Source organism: Lycium ferocissimum, unplaced genomic scaffold (genome assembly GCF_029784015.1).
Source record: "Lycium ferocissimum isolate CSIRO_LF1 unplaced genomic scaffold, AGI_CSIRO_Lferr_CH_V1 ctg7592, whole genome shotgun sequence".
NCBI lineage: Eukaryota > Viridiplantae > Streptophyta > Magnoliopsida > Solanales > Solanaceae > Lycium > Lycium ferocissimum.
In genome coordinates, this window is record NW_026726855.1 from 33,583 (window position 1) to 53,172 (window position 19,590).

A 19,590-nucleotide genomic window follows, 5' to 3' on the forward strand; every position below is an offset into this window, starting at 1 on the left:
TGGTAGGTTTCAGTTTGAGAGGACAAATAGCTACAATTTGGTGAAGGGAGGAAGGCGAAAGATTGAGTCCGGTGTTAGAGTTTGACGCTATGGTGGTAAGCAAGAACTTCAGAATCGGGTATTTAATTTGAACCGATTGGCTATGATACCATGAAGAAAGCTTACAAAGGATAAACCAGAGTTGTTGTTCTCGGTTATTGTCTTCTATACGTTCTCTATGGTGTGAATATATACATTGTAGGAATAGCTAAGAGTCCTACGCATAATGTTATTCTAATGCACACTACAAATGCAATTATAATCCCTTTCTAATCCCTGCTCATAGACATATAGTATACGGTAGTTTAGGAGTCCTAAAGTCCTAAGTATATTGTCTAACATTTCATACTACATATTGTCCAGAGTTAATAAACTCTTATTCACAATTACCGTAGTATGACTTACTACATTATGAATTGTCGTTGTAGTGTTATCTTGGGTTACTTTCCGATTAGAAATTTTTATATTTATGAATAAATATATTCCTTCATTGGAAAGTATTTCACCTCCTCGGTTAATTCATAGGATTTTAATTTCCTTTCTAGTGGCTTTCAACTAATCCTTTGTAACCCTTAACATTTCAATAATTTGACCTTTTGTTCAAACAAACATATGTATATCTTCGCTCATACAAAATAATATATAAACTATTTCATGATCTTAAGAATAAATATATCAAGCATTAATGTAAGACTAATTTATAATCTTCCACATATTTCATGCATGCTACCTAATCGTATACTAACAATTAATTTTATGGCATGCAAACAGAACATACTTTGAGACCATCAAATTATAACTACCTACCTTAACACTTGTAAGATATCATAAATCATAAAGGGTAGACAATTGAAGAAGAGTAAAGAAAATTAAATCCAAATTTATGCCGTTCCAATATCTTCAAACAGTGGCCAGATCACCAATTAGTTGAGTCCGAAAAGTTGTGTCATATAGTCACTGTGATGTTTGAAGGAACTATTAATGGAAGAATAAAACTTCCTTTTCCCATTGAAATTATTTAGATGCATGTCCAGGAAGTGGCAAAGAACACCTTTGGCAAGTGTCAATCAACTATGATCATATCATGAGGAATTACTCCTCATTTGACACAAGCCATCCTCTGGTTCTCTAATTTTCCTTTTCATTTCCTTCTTCATATCTTCTCAACCTGTTACTTTTCTTTCTGCCAATAAGGATGTAATTTTTATTTTCTTTTCCTGATTTCGTTAATAATATGAATTGAGAAGATGATACGTATCTGTGTATCAAGCCATTCGTCGGGCAATATGCCTTAAATTCATTTTGGAATAACAGTGCAACAACAACGTTGTGATTTGCTGTATACTGATCTTACGAATGCAACCATTAAATACAACCTTTGATACTCAGTATCGTCTTTCCTGGTGTCAACCACCACTTTTCCTTTAACTTCCTTAAGATTGTGAGAAAAATAGGTTTCAAAAGTGGGAAAGAAGTAATCCTGCTTTGATAGAGTAATCTCTGTCCTTAAGGAATTTAAGCCTCCCACTTTGTTGCTGCATGGATGGTGGCAGAATTCCTCCAGGATTTTACAAAGCCTCTGAAATTCGAATACCAGCAATTAATTCGAATTTCCCACAAGAACAGAGGGTTGTTATTTATAGTGAAAACAATAGAGAAGAAGAGAAAGTCTGTAATTGTTGTAATTATACATTCTTGTTTGAAGGAGTACTAGGTATTTATAATACTTTAAGAGTCTGTTAGCAACAAACACATCTGTTCGAAGAAGCTTTTCGTAACAGTCACATCTTTTAGAAATAGGCACCTCAAGCCTGTCAAGGGGGCCAAACCGGCCCAGACCCGGCCCAGCAAACCCGGCCCACCACGGCCCGGCACGGACCCGGCTAAGAGGGGTAAGGGGTTGGGCTAGGTTGGATTTATTAGGCCCGGACAAGGTGGACAGCCCGACCCACCAGTGAGCCCGGGTGATGGCCCACCGGGGCACCGGCCCACTTTATTTTTATTTTTTATTTTAAAAAAAGAAGCTAAAATTATCAAGTAATAGTCAAATAAATCTTACGTCATATAACAATTATCAAGTATTAAACAAAGCATATAGATTTGTAATACTACCGTTTGAAGTTTGATATGTTGGAAGCTGGACTGCATTTACAACAGGTAGCTTCTTTAATTGGACAACGACTAATTTTTTTTTTTTTTTTTTTTTTTTTAAAGTTTAGTAAATTTATCATTAGATGTAAATGTTAATTTTATTATTATTAGTAAATATAAAAGCCCACGGGGTACCCCTATCCGTGTAGGGGCTGCGCCCTGGCCCCCATTTAAACGGCCCGGCCCGGCAAGGCCCAGCCCATTTGACAGGTTTAAGGCACCTTTTAACTTAAACCTTTTAGGAATAAATGCCTTTTTAATCACACCCAAAAAAATATATTTACCAAAATCTCTTCTCAATACTTCTCCATCAATAACACTAATACTAACATAAAATTTCTTGCATGCTTTCTCGGTCGAGCTCGTCTCATGGGGCTTGCCTAGTGCGGTTTATCTCTCTAATTATAATTTGCTATGAAGCATAGTATACCCGGTGCGTATCCGACGAATAGTGGCTGCAGGTTGCTTGTCGACCCAAAAAAAAAAAAAAAACATTCGATATATTTGGAGAATCTCAGTAACATAGATTCAACTTTGGTGTTCGACAAAATAGGGAAGTTTGAGATTAATGTAGAAAAAAATTTAGTGCCCAAGACTTGTTGAGAGAAGTAGTAGTTACTAGTTAGTGGAGTAAAGCGTAGGCGGTGACGTGCAGTAAAATTGATGCTTTGAAAGCTCTAATATCGTTACTCCCATGCAAAAATCTGAAGACGTCTCTAGCAACTTCACCACACGTGGATTTTCGTAAAGTGGCATCTCATCTCTTCCTTTCAACAATTAACTCTCCTCTCTTCCTTATTTATGTCTTCCAAACCAAAATCCAGCTAGCAATCCTCTCTTCTTTTGTCTCTATTATTTCCCCCATTCACACTTTATACACTTCAACTACAAGTCCTATTTCTATATATGTGTAACAATAATAGTTAGAAAAGGTCCTATATATTATTTTTATGCTAGCTTTATCAATTTTTGGGTAAGAATAATGGGGAAGATATGTGACAAGGTGCATGGGTTAAAGCCAGTAATAATGATGGTGTTTATTCAAATAGCAAATGCAGGAATGAGTTTGTTGTATAAATTAGCTTCAAATAATGGAATGAGTTTGAGGGTTTTGATTGCTTACCGTTTCCTCTTTGCTGCCGCTACTGTTGTTCCTTTAGCCCTCTACTTTGACAGGCAAGTCTCTACTTCTCCTAAATATTTTTACCGGTATTTTTTTATTTATATAGAAAAATATAGATAATGGTCGAACCACAAGTCAGTTATCACTTTTTCATGAGTTTTACATCTAAATTATCAGTTATTTCCTTTTCCTACCTCAACTATCACCATTTATATATGTATTAAAACGCATCTAGATGCTGATAGTTCAGGTAGAAAGAGAGAGGAAAAGGAAACAGCTGTTAGTTGACCTAATTAGGTTCGAGGTGTGTTTTAATACATATATTGTCATAATTCATGTAGAAAAATAGAAAAACGGATAGTTGGAGTGTGAAAACTCGCAATAAAATGATAGATCAGATGTGTTTTTTATAACTCTAAAAACATAAGATTCTCTTAGAGTATCCTGCCTGCCAGTGGTCATTTGTTGAGAAAAAATTACTGATACTTTTTATATTAATTTGACTTGTGGATCAAAGCAATTGCAGGGTTAGTCCCTTAAGTAATTTGGGAAAAAAAAATTCTAGAGTTTTTTCGCGAATAAAAAGATTTTCGTCTATATTTAGTTCTTACTAGAAAGCACAAAATAAAGTGTTAAATGCAAAATAGAAATCTGATAAAGATTCATATAACATTCGAACATGTTTGTGATCCACCCAATATATGAGTCGAGGGTTCCATGGTTAATTATATGGTCCTTAACCAGTTTTTTTTTTTTTTTAGTTATATGGGTCATTATTAGGGGTGTAAAAAAAAAAAAAAAACTGACAAACTGCACCAAACCGAGAAAAAAAAAAACCCGGTTCGTGGTTTGGTTTGACTTGGTTTGGTTTTTTAAAAAAAAAACTCGACCATAATTGGTTTGGTTTGGTTTTAGCTAAAAAAAAGGTCAAACCGAACTAGACTAACCTGACATTACAAGTATTCAATTTTTTAAATGTAGTGTAATTTATAAATATTTCTTAAATATTTTCATTGTTTTTGTCTTTTAACATATTATTTCAAGCTTGCACTTAGAATTTGTATGTTAATAGGTTTTATAGCCCATAGATGTTAGTAAATCTCACATACAGTCCAAACCAAACCAACTTAACACTAATGCTAACAAAAGAAATTCAATTCTAACACTAGAAATGACAATACTATTGGTTATCTATTCTTTAGCTTTGCATAATTGGTTTAGAGAGTGAAAATACATAACTTAATACTATTTTTTGCTTTCCATGAATTAATACTTATTAGCCGTAGTTATTTTAGCATGACTTAATATTTTTAGATTAAGATCATTTTCTTTATGACTTATTAATTAGCAATATTTATTTTAGCCGATTTTACTATCTTTTTTATTGAATATTTTAATATAATGTCATCACCTATCTCACATTTTATCTTATTTTCTTAAGAAACGCCTTAATTAGCCAGTTGTATCTTATTAGGACTAAAGAAATAATTGTAGGACTAAAGAAATATTTGAAGTAAAAGTTATATGTCTTGTATGAAGACTTTTCTGGAAAAAAAAAATCGAAAAAACCGAAAACTCCGAAGAAATCCGAGGTTGAAAAAATCGACTTTTATTGGTTTGGTTTGGTTTATAGATTTAAAAATCCGAAACAATTGATCTAGTTTGATTTTTATAAGGTTAACCAACCCAGTCCATATATCCCCTAGTCATTATCATATGAGATTTCGATGTTAAGGCATAGGAATAAATCATTAACTTAAAAATTAAGAGATTTTTATAGGATCAATTTCTTCTATTTAAATTGTATTGGTTATTCAGGGTATGTTTGGTATGGACACAAATATTTTTAGTAAGATATTATTCAATTTTCACATGTTTGGTCGGTTAAAATGTTTTTAAAAATATTTTTAGGAAAACAATTTATCACTTCCCAAACCAGAGTAAAAAACAATAAGTTCCACAAATGACTTCTCCACCCCCAAGGCCCACCAATCCCGACCCTCACCCCCACCTCCACCTCCATGGTATTTTTTTATATTACATAAAAATCCTTTTGAGAATAACTTATTGTTAACTTATCAAATATCAGAATATAAATAAGAAAATCATTTATTTTCTAAGAAAACATTTTCCTTCCTACCAAACACACCCTTAATTTCGTAATGTGTTAGTAAAATGTTCGTACTAGTCTTCCAAATTAAAGCATTATTGTTCTTATTGCCGTTTTTTCCTATATGTAGGAAGAGTAGGCCAAAATTGACATGGATGGTAATGTTGCTTGCGTTTCTTTGTGCGCTCTTCGGGTAAGTTCCACTACTTCATTCATTCAATCAACTAAATGCAATGTGAATGACAGTGTAAAAACAACTAACAAATGAATATTATTAGGCTTTCGACTCTTTCTCCACTATCCAATACTATTGTTGACTCTTGAAACCTCTTGCCAGTAACATTTTAAGGAATCATATATATACTGCTCCTATTACTTTACGTGATACTATTTCCATGGACAGAAACCGAATAATGAATTATTTTGTATTTTTTTAAATCTATATTATGTAGAAGTGATAAATATTAAAAATGTGACTTAAAAGTCAGATTGATAATAGAAATATTAAAATTAAAAGTTAATTCTTCAAACGAATTTAAATTTCTTAAAGCGTGAACGTTTTTGTCCAAGCATGTCATTATGATTCTAAATTACTTTTACGAATTTAATGTAGACTGCAATTTACTATATTCTTGTAATCTCGTTTTGGTACTAGTGCTTTCAATTAAGTAGATGTCTGCCATTAACTAACTATGATCTACATTTGCATTCATTTCTAATTTGGCTCGTTTAAACTTTGATTTTTTATTTATTTATTTATTTATATATGCAGGGGTTCAATGGCACAAAATTTGTTTGCAGCAAGTTTAGTCCTAACTTCAGCAACTTTTGCTACAGCTGTAATTAATCTCATTCCTGGGATCACTTTCGTTGTGGCCATACTCTTTCGGTATTTTTCAAAATTCACTATATTTGACCTTATTTTTCCGTATATTTAATTGGCGGAGATTGGCTTGATGAATAGGAAATTGCAAAAAAAAAAAAAAAAACTCAGGTTCATATATTTCAAAGTTGATTCAAGAAGTCTTCGGAAAAAAAAAAAAAAACTCCAAATATTGATTTAATTTCTAAAACCTCTTTTTTCACTCGTAAAACACTTATAATTACGTATCTTCAAAAAACTACAACCTTTTCAAACACATTCCACTTTTTTTTTCAGGAAAAATCTTCCAAATGTTGTCGGACAACTAATTTTTGAAACCTAAACTTAGGTAATATAACGTGTAAGTGGATCGACTCATCAAATTTTCAGAGTTACAACTATTTCGATCTGATAATTTTGGGAGACTATTGTAGCAATAACTATGACAAAATCTTAACCGTTTTGAGAAAAAGACACTTATTGCTTTTTGGTTGCCTTTGTTTTTTTTTAGTGGAAAAAGATGCATGGTTTAATGAATGCATGCTAGAATTGAATTTGAAACCTAAGTATTGAACTCGAAAAATTTACATCGGTAGAATACCTAATTAGATACCCTAAATTTGACGTGTTTTATTCAAATCCCCCTTAATCTATACCTGATTTTAATTACTCCCTTGTATATGATTTTTTTTTAATAATTGTTACCCCCTCAAATAATAACTGGTCCTCGTTACTTACCCTCTTGTACTTGGCTTTTCTATAATCCAAGTGATTTCAGATGGCTTTTATTTTTTATTTTTTTTATAATTGCTACCCCCCTCAAATAATAATTGGTCCTTATAACCCCTATGTACTTGATTTTCTCTATGATTTCAACTGACGTATGGCGCATGAGAGTGTAAAATAACAGTCACATCATATTAATGTAACGTGTAAAAAAAAATATATCATTTCCTTTTTTATTTAGTCATTCCAATAGCTATTACCTTATCTCCTTCACATATTTTCTCTATTCTCCATTAAAATACAACTACTTACCATTTTTCCTTCTTTTCTCATTTTCTTAAGAGGTAACAATTATAGAAAAGCCAAGTATAGAAGGCAATTAGGAAAAGTTATTGTTTGGGGGTAACGCTTATAGAAAAATCAATACACAGAGGTAATTAGTACTCCCTCTGTCCCAAAAAGATTGTCCTCTTTTGACTTGGCACAAAGTTTAAGAAATAAATAAAGACTATTGAAATGTGTGGTCCAAAACAAGCCTTAGATATTTGTGTGGCTGTAAATCATCTCATAAACTTAAATTGTTTCTAAATATAGAAAGGGGACAATCTTTTCGGGACAGACCAAAAAGGAAACGAGGACAATCTTTTTAGGACAGAGGGAGTACCAAATATTGTTTAAAGGGGATTTGAATAAAACTGGCCAAATTTAAAGGTCTTTTGGTATTCTTATCAACGTCATGTGAGGTATACTAATGCTTTTATCTGTTTGGACTGATTTGATTAGGTTGGAGAAGCTGGGTTTGAAGACGAGAGCAGGGCAAGCAAAAGTGTTGGGAACATTAATTGGAATAGGTGGGGCTATGCTTCTCACATTTTACAAAGGCTTGGAAATTCAAACTTGGTCAATCAAAGTTGACTTTAAAGGACACATGGCAGCCTCCCAGCAACACCAAAAACCATATGCTCACATTTTGGGTCCTATTTTGGCTATTTGTAGTTGCTTTTCCACAGCATTATCCCTCATTTTTCAGGTAATATGCATCTAAACTTGTCCTTAATTTTTTATTAGCTACGCACTCTGAATAGTTATTGATAATGCTAGGTCTCATTGACTATTCTAGGGCATTTGAAGTACTTCATCTTTCTCAATTGTTGTCACATTCTTCTCTCTGCTAGTTAGTTTTAAAAAAATGACATCTTTATATATTTAGTTACAATTTAACTTCAAACTTTTTATTTTATCCTTAATGAGATGATTTATAGTCAAAAAAAATTCTATAGCTTATTTAGACAACAAATTTCAGAAATCTTCTTATTTCTCTTAAACTTTGTGTTCAGTAAAATACCTTCACACAAATTGGGATGAAGGATAAAAAAAAATGGGATGGAGGAAGAGTTGCTTTACTTCTCTTTGACAAAACAAAATATTTTGAAACTAAAACCATAAAACAAGTGGGATTACATAAAGATTTTAACGGTTTTTTCAATAGCTAGTTTAATTAGTGTCTATTGTATTTTCCTTAGCTTTTAATATTAAACTAGTGAATTGGTTTGCGCTTCGCGTAATTTATTGAATTTATGAATTTTTTTTTAATATTGAATAATTTAACTTTTAAAATCTTTTTTAGTCTCAAATTCAAATGGATTAGATTTTATGTTCGAAAGCATTTTATTATTGTCACTTAGTTTTATTCCTTTTCTCTAATATTTTAACAATTCATGGTTTTAATCTTCTAGAAATACTCAAATTCGATATAATAATATAAACTATAAAGGTGGACATAGTTTAAACATAGTTTTCATTGTCCATTTTATTTTACGGATTTTAATCTCTTAATGTCGATATACGAATAAATTTTAAACATAGATTTTCTTTGTTCATATCTAATATATTAGCATTTAACTTTCTAACTTCTCTTCACTACCTTTCAATTGTTACATTTTACTTCTTTGTCCTTTTTAAAATTCTTTGAAAAGGAAAATGTATCAACAACAACGTCTATTACAGAAATAATAAAAGGGAAGAAACACAAACGAAATCTCTTTGATTAATTTTTACCTTATCTTTTTCATTCGTTTTACCTTTCTTTTCCCTTTTTCTTTTCTCTTCTTCTTTCTTTCTTGCTTCCTCGCTCATTCATTTTAGGAAAGACTAGTTACCTTTTCATCTTCTTCTTTCACTGGAACATCATATTCTTTATAAACAACAACTCCACTCTAAAGCCACTCTTTTCCATCCTCAAAATCATTAAAACTATACTAAAATTTCATAAATAAATAAAAAAATTGCTTTTTCTTTTAAAGCATTTTCCTATAAATTAACATACGATATCGTTGAAAAAGGAGAGAGAATTCAAAATAGAATGGAATTTTCAAGCTTCAATTTCATTAAGAATTCTTTTGACGATTGAGAAATTTATCATTTATTAATTTCTTTTTATTGAAAAGATGTAAGCAATAAAAGCATATTTACTCTATTTATAACAATACGGAATTGAGAAATGAGAAGTACAAATTATTTTTAAAAAAAAAAATTGATATAAAATTTTTTAGTACCTGAATAAATCAAAACTTGCTTTCGATAAAGTTCATATCCATTAGAAATCTAAATAGGAAGAAGAAGTGAGTTACACAAATCGATATCACAATAATCCACCAAAAACAATAGTATCATAAAATCACCAAAAAAATAAAATAGGGAAATATGACATCCATATATAAACCCATTACTCAACTATTTTTAATATGCTAAAAAACATAGCCATGTCTAACAAATAACAATATAATAGAATAGAAATAAAAAAGAATACAGGAACTTTTCAAAAAGAAAAATACAGGAAAAGAGAGTCCAAAAGTACTTACTCACCTGGCGTAAAAAAAGAGGACAAATCGATGATAGGATAGTAGCAATACTTATCAAATTTTGATAAGGATATTTTGAAGAAAACATTAATGATATGTAATCAAAGCTTATAAAAAAAAAAACTGAAAAATTTAAGGTACCCATTTATGGGTTAGTTTATAGCTTTATGAATTTGTTGTGAAAGAAACGTTTCAAACCTAAAGAGCACCAGTGATTGTGGGCTGATTCACGCTAATGCAAAAATTATTTGGTCTTTAGTGCTACATTTATTGTATGAGGCATTTAATTAATTCATAGATTAGGAGCAGAAATGAATAAAAAATTGCAACAAAAAAATGGAAAAAATGTCAAAAAAAGGAGAAAAAAGATAAATGCAAATGGTGGTCATAGAGAGGTGTCACATCACCTTGTCTATACCTAACTTTATATTATATATAGATATAGATATAGATTTTGCACACTATTATTTGTGCACTGTGCAAAAAATTTGAAAACATAAAAGTGAAGAAACGATTTACCTAGTTAGTGTATCCAATCCCTTTAAACATAGTACCATAATCACGATTTCTCGTTTAAAAATATCACATCACTTCTTGAATTATTATGCTCTGCCACCTTCAACAATGCACCATTTTGTCAATTAAACATACTGCATATGTAATTTTATGAGAAGGCTTGGAAAATTAGTATCAAATATTGAACCTGAGAAGAAAAATGTTTTACAGTTTACATTAAAGGGAAATTAACCAGATGGAAACGAAAAACAAAAGTAAAAATTGATGAAAATTGTGCTAACTGATTTCTTTTTGTTGTTGGCTAATTTACAATGTTTAGGCCAAGATGAGTAAGTTGTACCCTTGTCACTTTTCTAGCACTGCCTTAATCTCCATTATGGGAGCACTTCAAGCTGGAGTTTTTGCCCTTTCTACTGAAAGAGATTGGAATCAATGGAAATTAGGATGGAACCTTAGACTACTTATAGTAACTTACGCGGTATGTTATATTTCCATTACAATATTTAATTAGTTTTTATTTTTTATTACGGAATACAGACCTCTCTATAATATCCATTTTCTATGACAATATTTTACTATAATGGCCTAATTTTCTTTGGAACAAAATTAAAATATATTGTTGTTATAGAGGGTTTGACTTTATATTACTTTAGATAAATGTGTGTTGTTTTTGTAGGGGGTAGTGGCTTCTGGAATGGCAATCATCTGCTTGATGTTTTGTGTAAGAATGAGAGGTCCATTGTTCGTGTCTATTTTCACCCCTTTAATGCTTGTATGTGTTGCCATTGCCGGTTCTTTATTTCTCAACGAGAAATTACACCTGGGAAGGTAATTCTTTTCCATTATTTACTTATTTTATCTTAATGTTTTTTAATGTTCTGTAGCGCAACAGTTAAATGTTCACGTCCAGCGTGCAGCAAATCTCATACTTCATAAACTAGATAAGCAGTATTATAGCTCAACGCTATTGTTGGAAGCTATTTAGGTTACACATTTATATCTTGTTCTAGTTAATTAACTCTTGTTTAAAGAAGACATTAATCAGTTGATTGAATGAGATGGATCAAATGATATTATAGGCTGAGTTTAACTTATATATACCGATGGCCTAAAAGAAATTCACATTGTCGTATTATCAAGTATCTTTTCGGTGACTTATAGTGTAGAAGTTCTTTATATGGTCGGTTTATGTATTTAAACTCAGGATGGTGTTTCATATGCAAAAACCTCTGTAGTTGCAATGTAAGGTTTATCATAACAGCTAGGACATTATATAAGTCATTATGATACACTAAACTCTTAGCTTAAGTTAACTAAGAACGAGCCAAACATGAAATATTTGAATATTTGGACATTAATTGCCTACAAATATATGTCTAAAGGTAGAACTTCTAAACTAATCAATGACACCAAAAAGGAACAAATTAAATATATCTAATCTTAGGGTACTTTGCATATCTAGGAAGAAATCACTCTGCTTTTCCAATCGTCGTAATAGTTTATAGCTCCTTGCCTAGTTGTTTATATTGTTAGTCTTTTAGATATTACAATAAACATCACCAATGTCCCATGTGACAAGCTTTGTTTCTTAAGAGCCGCTTTGACTATATATATTCTCAAAACGACTGATACATAGATGCTGTATTGTTTCTTTACTAAAGTGTAATCTATCTGTGTCCTGATAATTCCCAAGGATGTAAAATATGAGAATTTATCAGTCCAGTAGTTTCTAAATAGAGCAATGTAAAATTCGGTTTTCTTTTCCCGCGTACCATTGAACTTAAAATCAATTGTGAAGAGTAATTGCCTTTAAATAAGTTTCCTTTACTAAATGTAGTAATTTTATTTTGTTTATGAATGTAACTTTATTTATTTTTGGAATATTAGTGTGCTAGGAGCAGCGATAATAGTATGTGGATTGTATACGGTGTTGTGGGGGAAGAACCAAGAAATCATCAGGACTTCCAAATTGACACCTTCGATGAACTATGAAGGATCCGATCCAGAAGATCATATAATTACTCCTAATTGTAGCAATGTCATTGGAATTGCTCCAAATTTCCATCCTATGAATGAAATGGAAGAACTATCCAACCAACAAGTTCTAAAGGAGAAGGAATCTATTAATCTTGATTCAAAGGTTTAGAAGTTCTCTCAATAGATTTATGATGAGAGTTTAAGTTATATAGGTCATCAGTGTAAGGATAATAGTTGCAAATTAATTAAGGTCTTTGCACTGTCCTCCTTTATGCTTTTTATTTAGTTTGCTTTCTTCAGTTGATATCGAGTTATTATTGTTTACCCTAAAAAGAGAACATTTGAATTTTTTTATATTTTAAAGGATACATGAATTGATTTGTTATAAATAATGAATAAAAGCCGATAACAACTAGAGAAATCAAATGAATAAATCAGCATGAAATTATAAAGCGGTAATGAAATAATTACGCCTGGGCTTTATTGATCCTTGGAGTGAATCCTCTGATAGGTTTTCCTCCGGTGGAATAATTATACATTCTGGCCTTGAAGAATAAATATTAATCCAGTACAAAAGAATGACTAAATAAGCTAATTGTAAAGGACTAAATTATATGAATGCGAGTAAGTAATTGTGATTCGATGTCCCTTTCCAGAGGCTTTTAGGCTCCTTTTATAGTACAAACTCCTCAGCACTTAAGTTGTGACTTAGTTCTAATAATAAGTAATAATAGACAATAAATGCTGCTTTAATTATAAATTGTAACGTTTGCTTCGAATCTGGATCGGTCATATAACATTAATCTTCCATTAATGACCCGAGACAACTCCCTCGGAAGGTTTGCTCCGGGTTTAAACGGGGCCTCTAATTTCGACTAAAATGAAACGACTAAGCAACGTTTCACCACCCCACCCCCCCCCCAACTGCCACGTGTTCCTCTCCCATCATTCCACGTGTTGAGCTATATCCTGCCATGTATACAGATAGTCCCCACACTCTCCGTTCGAGAGAAGTTACATCGGGGAGTGGACTTGAAACGTCATCGGACCTATCTCTACTTAATGGCGGCGAATCGTCCCAACCTTTCATTCAAAAAGGCAACCGTCAAATCCGAATTCAATGCCTCTACTGTGAAGCGATTGCAACCTTTCAATCACAATGATTGACATAAAGTTGTCGTTCCTAGAAAATTGTGTCCTTTTGAATACCAAACGTTTCATCTTAGTTAAGTATAAATAAGGCAATAGATCAAGCCTAAATTCAACCAAATCTTTTCTTTCCTTAAACGAGAAAGAACTTCTCTTGAAACCTTCCTTGTCCTTGTCTTCATCTTTTCCACTTTTGCAAAATTTCTAACATGTTTGCTTCCTCATCCTCTAATCGCTCTTCTCATAGTGCTACTTCATCTCCAGAACATCGTTCTGGAAAAGCCCCAATCTCACCAACAAGTCCATAAATCGACCTTAATTCTCTTGCCACTGATATCCTCCCTGTTGGATTCAAGTATCATGAAGATTTTAGCGCAGTTGACCATTATCAATCCGTTGAAGAAATTGATCCCTTCATAACTGCTAACACTATTCCCATGGTTCGAGAGGACTACAACTTCAAACCTGAAGTTGAAATTGCTGCCGTTATTTCTGAAGCCATGATGAACCATCACTTTGAGGGTTTCTCCATGGTATACACCAATACTTTTACGATAGGTTTCAAGCTCCCAGTTCACAAGATCATTGAAGACTTCTGTCGCTGATACCGGGTTTGTATCGGTCAAGTTGCCCCTCAAATTTGGCGCCTGCTCTACTACATTCAACTTCTGGCCGACCAAGCCGGAGTTGCATTCTCCCTTGATCACTTGATGCACTTGAACACTCTCAGGTTTTCCGAGGAAGGTTAGTACACTTATATATATCCTTGTGGAAAACAAAGCCTGGTTAATCCGGAGGATGATTTTAACCAGGGGTGGCTTCATAGTTTCGTGATGATTCGGACCAGCCAGCTTCATTGTACCTTGTATGAGCCATTTCCGGAGGCATGGAACATTACTCGTAATCCTTTTCATGGAATTTTCCTTTTTTCTGCTTTTTTTTTATTTTTATGATTACATCATGCCTCATTTCACTTACCCCTTTTTCGGTATTTTATTACTTTTCCAGAGATTCCTGTTGAGCTAGAAAAGTCGAGATTTTCGAATGGGTTGTTGCACTGTTGCGTGCTACTCCCAATATGACTCGATCTTGGAGAAGTATGACCTTCGATAGGTAGAGAGGAAAAAACCATGGTGAGACAAACTCAACTTTGTCAGTTTCACACGACTTCTTATTTCTTCTTTTCTCCCTTTTTTTTCAAGCCTTTCTGCGAGAAAGTCCAACTTCTGGAGGGTCCACACTCGAAAGATTGCCTTGTTAAATATTGTTAATGTTGTTTCCTCCAGCCATAAGTGTAAACCAAAAGAGGCTTCTATTTCCCCGACAGGAATTAGTTCTAGAGTACGAACTCGATGTCGGCTTATGGAAGCATGGAGCAAAGCACAACAGGGCGTTCACCTCGGAATCGTTTTTATCAATGATGATGATGGTGAGCAGCCATGAGTTGGTGATCTCCAAGATCCATTACTTGATGGTTCCAATAAAGCATCCAGGACCCAAGGATTCTCCTGCCGAAGTATGCCCAGGAAGCCCTGCTACCCCTATTTGCGAACCATCGCAGAGAAGCTTCATTCCATCGGTTGAAGCTGGAACTTCGGGCTCATCTCCATGTCCCAAACCTCCGGTTGCCAGCTTGGAATCTTCACTGGCACACCTAGCCAATCTGTTCCTTCAGGTATCTATTCTGCCTTCCTAGTGAGTTTCTTCACAAGCCCCCCCGGTTGGCCCTTTTATTATCCCTCTTTCAGGGTCGTGGCTGCTACCTACATTTTTGAACTTGCAATATCCATTGCTCCCTCCTGTGGCGAGGTCAAGCTCCAGGAAGATAGTGATCATCTGAGGGTTGAAGTAGAGAGGCTCCAGGCTGAAATTCGAGAGTCTAATTCTCTCTAGCCCTCCCTGAGAATGCGCTTGGATGATGCGGCTAATTCACTAAGGGACTAGGAGAATTCTCTTCTGATTCTGACTTCTTCGTATGTAGGTCTTCAGAATAAAGCTGCCAGGCTCGAGGATGATTTGAACAACATCCGAGGCTAGCTTTTCGATGTTGAGGCTTCTCGAGATCACCTTGAAGTCCAATGTAAAAAGTTACGACTTCGTCGTGATATAGTCTTTCTAGAAATTTGGAGGGATACGCTCGAAGACGCAAGCGCTCCTGATTTTGATCTTCCTACGTCGTTGATTGAAGCGAAAATTGACTCGGAGGCTGTGAAGATGGCTCTCCAAGACATCCAGGATCCATAAGGGAACAGACTGAGGAGTGAAGACTCTAGGTCACCACCTCCTACTAGAGCTACTCCGGATATTTTATTATTATTTTCCCTTCCTTTTTGTATTTCAAACAATTGTTAGCTTTTAATGGAACTTCTTCGAGTTCTGCTTTTAAGCCCAAACGGACCATGGAACCGGTCATACCGGTCCTTTTTGCTGGTTTGTAATGTGGCTAGGTCTATTTTCACGATCACAGGCGTATTTCTATCTTTCAACGACATAACTTGTTTCCGGATGGTCATGTGTTCACTCTGTTTTTTGTAGGTGATAAAGTAATCATGGAATGAAAAGGAAAGTAAAGGGAGTTACCACAATGAATTTCCCCCAAGAATTGCCTTGAAATGCTCCCAATAACTCAGTTTTTTGGTATAGTAATGAATGAGGAACTTAGAGCTTTTAACACTTACTTAATGAATCTATCTGCCCGATACCGCTTTTGCAACCACGAGACCGCTGCGGCAGTTCCGCTAAAGCACCCCCTCAGACTGTTGCGGTGGTCAACCAAAAAAACACTAGGCCACTTTTGCGGCATGGCCACCGCTGTAACGGTGCCGCCATTGCGGTTCTGGTGCCGCTACAGCGGACACCAAACACCAGAAAAATCCCCAAGTTTCACAATCTCAACCTGAAATCGTGACTATCACCCGAGGTCATCTGCTCACATACCATATATGCCGACACATATAAAAACATGCTACGATCGTACTCGTGGCGTCGGAATTCCCAATGGAGGTCTCGTTGACCGAGTTAACCCCTGATACTTCAAAACCAACTTCCTAACCTAAGTACCAAAATGTACCCGAGCGCATCAAAAACAGAACAAAATATACATCCGCGTTCTAAAAGACTATCTGGACCTTTCAGAATCGACAGATTCCCGAAAAATATCTATTTACCCAAAAGTCAACTTGAGTCAATTCTTTTTCTCTTTAAGCCCAGATTTGCCAAAAAGTCACCCAAATCATATCCAAAAACCTTGGGAAGCGAGTCAACTTTCCCATCGGGTCAAATGTGAGCTAAACAAGCTCGGGGAATGGTCAAAAGTATCGAAAAGACTATAACAACTAAACGGGTCGTTACATGTATTCATTGCTTCCGAAGTATTCGATTCATTCTTTAAAAATGCTTATGAATGCTTTTATCAAAGCACATGTTGGAGCAAAGAAGGTGTTAGCAAGGAAAGCAGATATCTTCAAGATTGCCCAAGGCAATGCTGAGTTGCTTCATGAGTTTGTTATAAGGTTCCAAAAGAAACAGATGATGTTGCCGGCTATCCCGGATGAATAGGCAGCAAAGGCATTTACCAAGGTGTTAAACCCTAAAAGTTCAAGTGCCTCGTTAAAAATGAAAGAAAGCCTATTAGAATTTCCTGCTACAACTTGGGCAGATGTTCATAATAGGTATGAATCAAAAATCCGAGTGGAAGATGACCAATTCAGATTACCGACTGGATCAACTGGTTGGAGTCGGAACCATGACAGGTCAAGAAGGAATGTTGATTATGCTTAAAGATTTGGAAAAGAAAGATATTAACCATACGGTCAACAGGAAAAGTCTTGTTCAAGACCAGAGCAGAGCCAAAACAATAAGTATGAGAGATCGAATCCTAATAGAAAAGTCGATTCTAATCAAAGTAGACGAGGACTGCAGTCTAAGTCAACAACAATTGATTCGATTATAAGCAATATTGAAAATACAAGGTTGTCAAAATACAATTTCAACATTGATTTAGTGGAATTAGTCGCGGTAATAAATAAGATCGATGGCGTGAAACGACCCAGACCAATGAGATTAGATGCTAGTCAAAGGGATATAAGCGTATTTTATGATTTTCATGGAACCTATGGTCATCGAACTGCTAATCATCGTCACCTCAGGGACGAGGTAGCACGATTATTAAAGGACGGTAACTTAAGAGAATTCTTGAGGGACAGAGTCAAAGATAACTATGAAATAAATAGGGATTTAGTCAGGCAAGAGCTTCATAGTGAACCATGCCATGTTATCAACGTGATAATTGACGAGCCCGGACAATTCCCCGGTTAGAAAGAACGAGGTGAAAGGAGTTTGCAGACGAAAAATTCTAGAACATGAGCGGACAAAAGTGTTGTTAATTGGCAATAGAAGTGTGGAAGAAATTTCACCCTGTTCCAATGATTTGGTGATTTATGCTTTGATTAATAATTGTGTAGTTTCCGGAGTTTCAGTCGTTCCAAGAAGTGCAGTGAAAGGAATACAAATTTAAAATAATAAAGGGAGCCATAGATTTTAAGGTTGTGTTGGGGAGACCTTGGATTCAAGATACAAGCTCCGTGATCGCAGCTTCACTCAGACGGTTAGAATTTCAAACGCCGGAGGGAGTGGAACACGCCCCGGCGAAAAGTTTCGACGAATGGGATGTCTGGTGGTGACATAGTCAAGGCAGATTTATTTTTTCAAAAAAAAAAAAAACCTGCAGGGAATATGGAAGAATAACCGATAGATGGAAGAAGTGAGCAAAAGGAATGAGCAAAGAACTGTTTAACCAGATATGGTTACAGGGAAGAATTTCACACCAAATTGTCGCAATAAAATCATTCAAGGTAAGTTTTAATTCTTTAAATACTTTTTCTAAGAAAGTTACAACATTTATTGCAGGAAAAAAAGTAAAGCGGTTTTGAACAAAGAATGAGTTTGGAAGCACGGGAAGATTGCAAAATTATCCAGAGGATTTAGAAAACATGTGTTGCACTCTTTTTCCCATCGTCCGATTTTTATCCCTCAAAACAAAGAAAGGGTTTTTCCGGCAGGGTTTTTAATGAGCTAGCAACAAACGTGTTATTTTGGATAGTAAGTCAAATTGATTAGTCACCATAGGTAGCAAGAAGTCAGGAATGATCCAAAAAAGATTTCGAGAAGATTAGTCGCGGCAAGGAACTAAGGACTGGCGGAAGAAAGATGGAGTTAAAATTTTCAAATCCAAAAGCTGGAACAACTTTATTAAACTTAAGTATTGTAAAAATTGGGGACGGTTAACCAACCTATCAGCTAGTTAGTCAAAAGGTTGTGCAATATTTTTTGGATTTATTTCCTAAAGTTTGATTTACAGCAGAAAGAGAATTGTATCAGTCAAATAGACTTTTCTCTCTTCAAGAAAAACTTTGATTGAGAGTTGCCCATACTTGAGTTATACACAGATTATAAGCTTATCTTTGAAGCAAATAATCCCCAAATGAATTAAAGACGTCTAATTCATTAGCATAATTATAAGGCCTTATTGATGAAAAGAAAATTGAGTTAGAAGTATCATTCCCGAACAATAAATCAAATTTAGAGGTATTTAAACCCAAGAAAATCAAATTCAGAGGTATTTAAACCCAAGAAAATCAAATTCAGCGGTATTTAAACCCAAGAAGATCAACTTCAGTGGTATTTAAACCCAAGAAAATCAAATTCAGTGGTATTTAAATCCAAGAAGATCAAATTTAGAGATATTTAAACCCAAGAAAGTTAAGTATAGAGGTATTTAAACCCGAGAAAATTATTATCCATTTGGAAGCATTTAGTCCGGATGATAGTAAGATAATCCGAGTAAAACAAAAAACGCGAAGATTATCCACCCGAGTGCAGTAAAAGTGTACATGGAGTCGCACATATATGTCATTTTTGGAGTAAATATGGAAGAGTTCACTTGCCTTTGGGAAGAAAGGAATCCGGGTGAACAGAAGGTAAAAGAATTGACTTGTCCTCAGAAGTAGTGCGTCCGGGTAAATCTTGATTATTTTCGTATCTTTACTTTGTCTTACAATAAAATAAGAAATAGTTA

At 34.3% G+C, this 19,590-nt stretch overlaps 1 protein-coding gene across 1 annotated transcript; it reads left to right on the plus strand.

Annotated features, from left to right (window-relative positions):
• The first annotated feature begins 2,945 nt into the window (after positions 1-2,945).
• Positions 2,946-12,671, plus strand: LOC132045667 (WAT1-related protein At1g25270-like). Its single transcript, XM_059436240.1, has 7 exons — positions 2,946-3,370; positions 5,558-5,616; positions 6,196-6,312; positions 7,795-8,041; positions 10,708-10,866; positions 11,065-11,216; positions 12,276-12,671. Exons 1-7 carry the CDS (start codon positions 3,173-3,175, stop codon positions 12,532-12,534), a joined length of 1,191 nt encoding a protein of 396 aa, XP_059292223.1. The 5' UTR covers positions 2,946-3,172; the 3' UTR covers positions 12,535-12,671.
• The last annotated feature ends 6,919 nt before the right edge of the window (positions 12,672-19,590 follow it).

Excerpts from the sequence above, each read along its gene's own strand:
- LOC132045667 (XM_059436240.1), top strand. The coding sequence starts at position 3,173 with ATGGGGAAGATATGTGACAAGGTGCATGGGTTAAAGCCAGTAATAATG. Across the intron at positions 8,042-10,707 it reads CATTATCCCTCATTTTTCAG|GCCAAGATGAGTAAGTTGTA; the intron begins GTAATATGCATC and ends TACAATGTTTAG. Across the intron at positions 11,217-12,275 it reads GAGAAATTACACCTGGGAAG|TGTGCTAGGAGCAGCGATAA; the intron begins GTAATTCTTTTC and ends TTGGAATATTAG.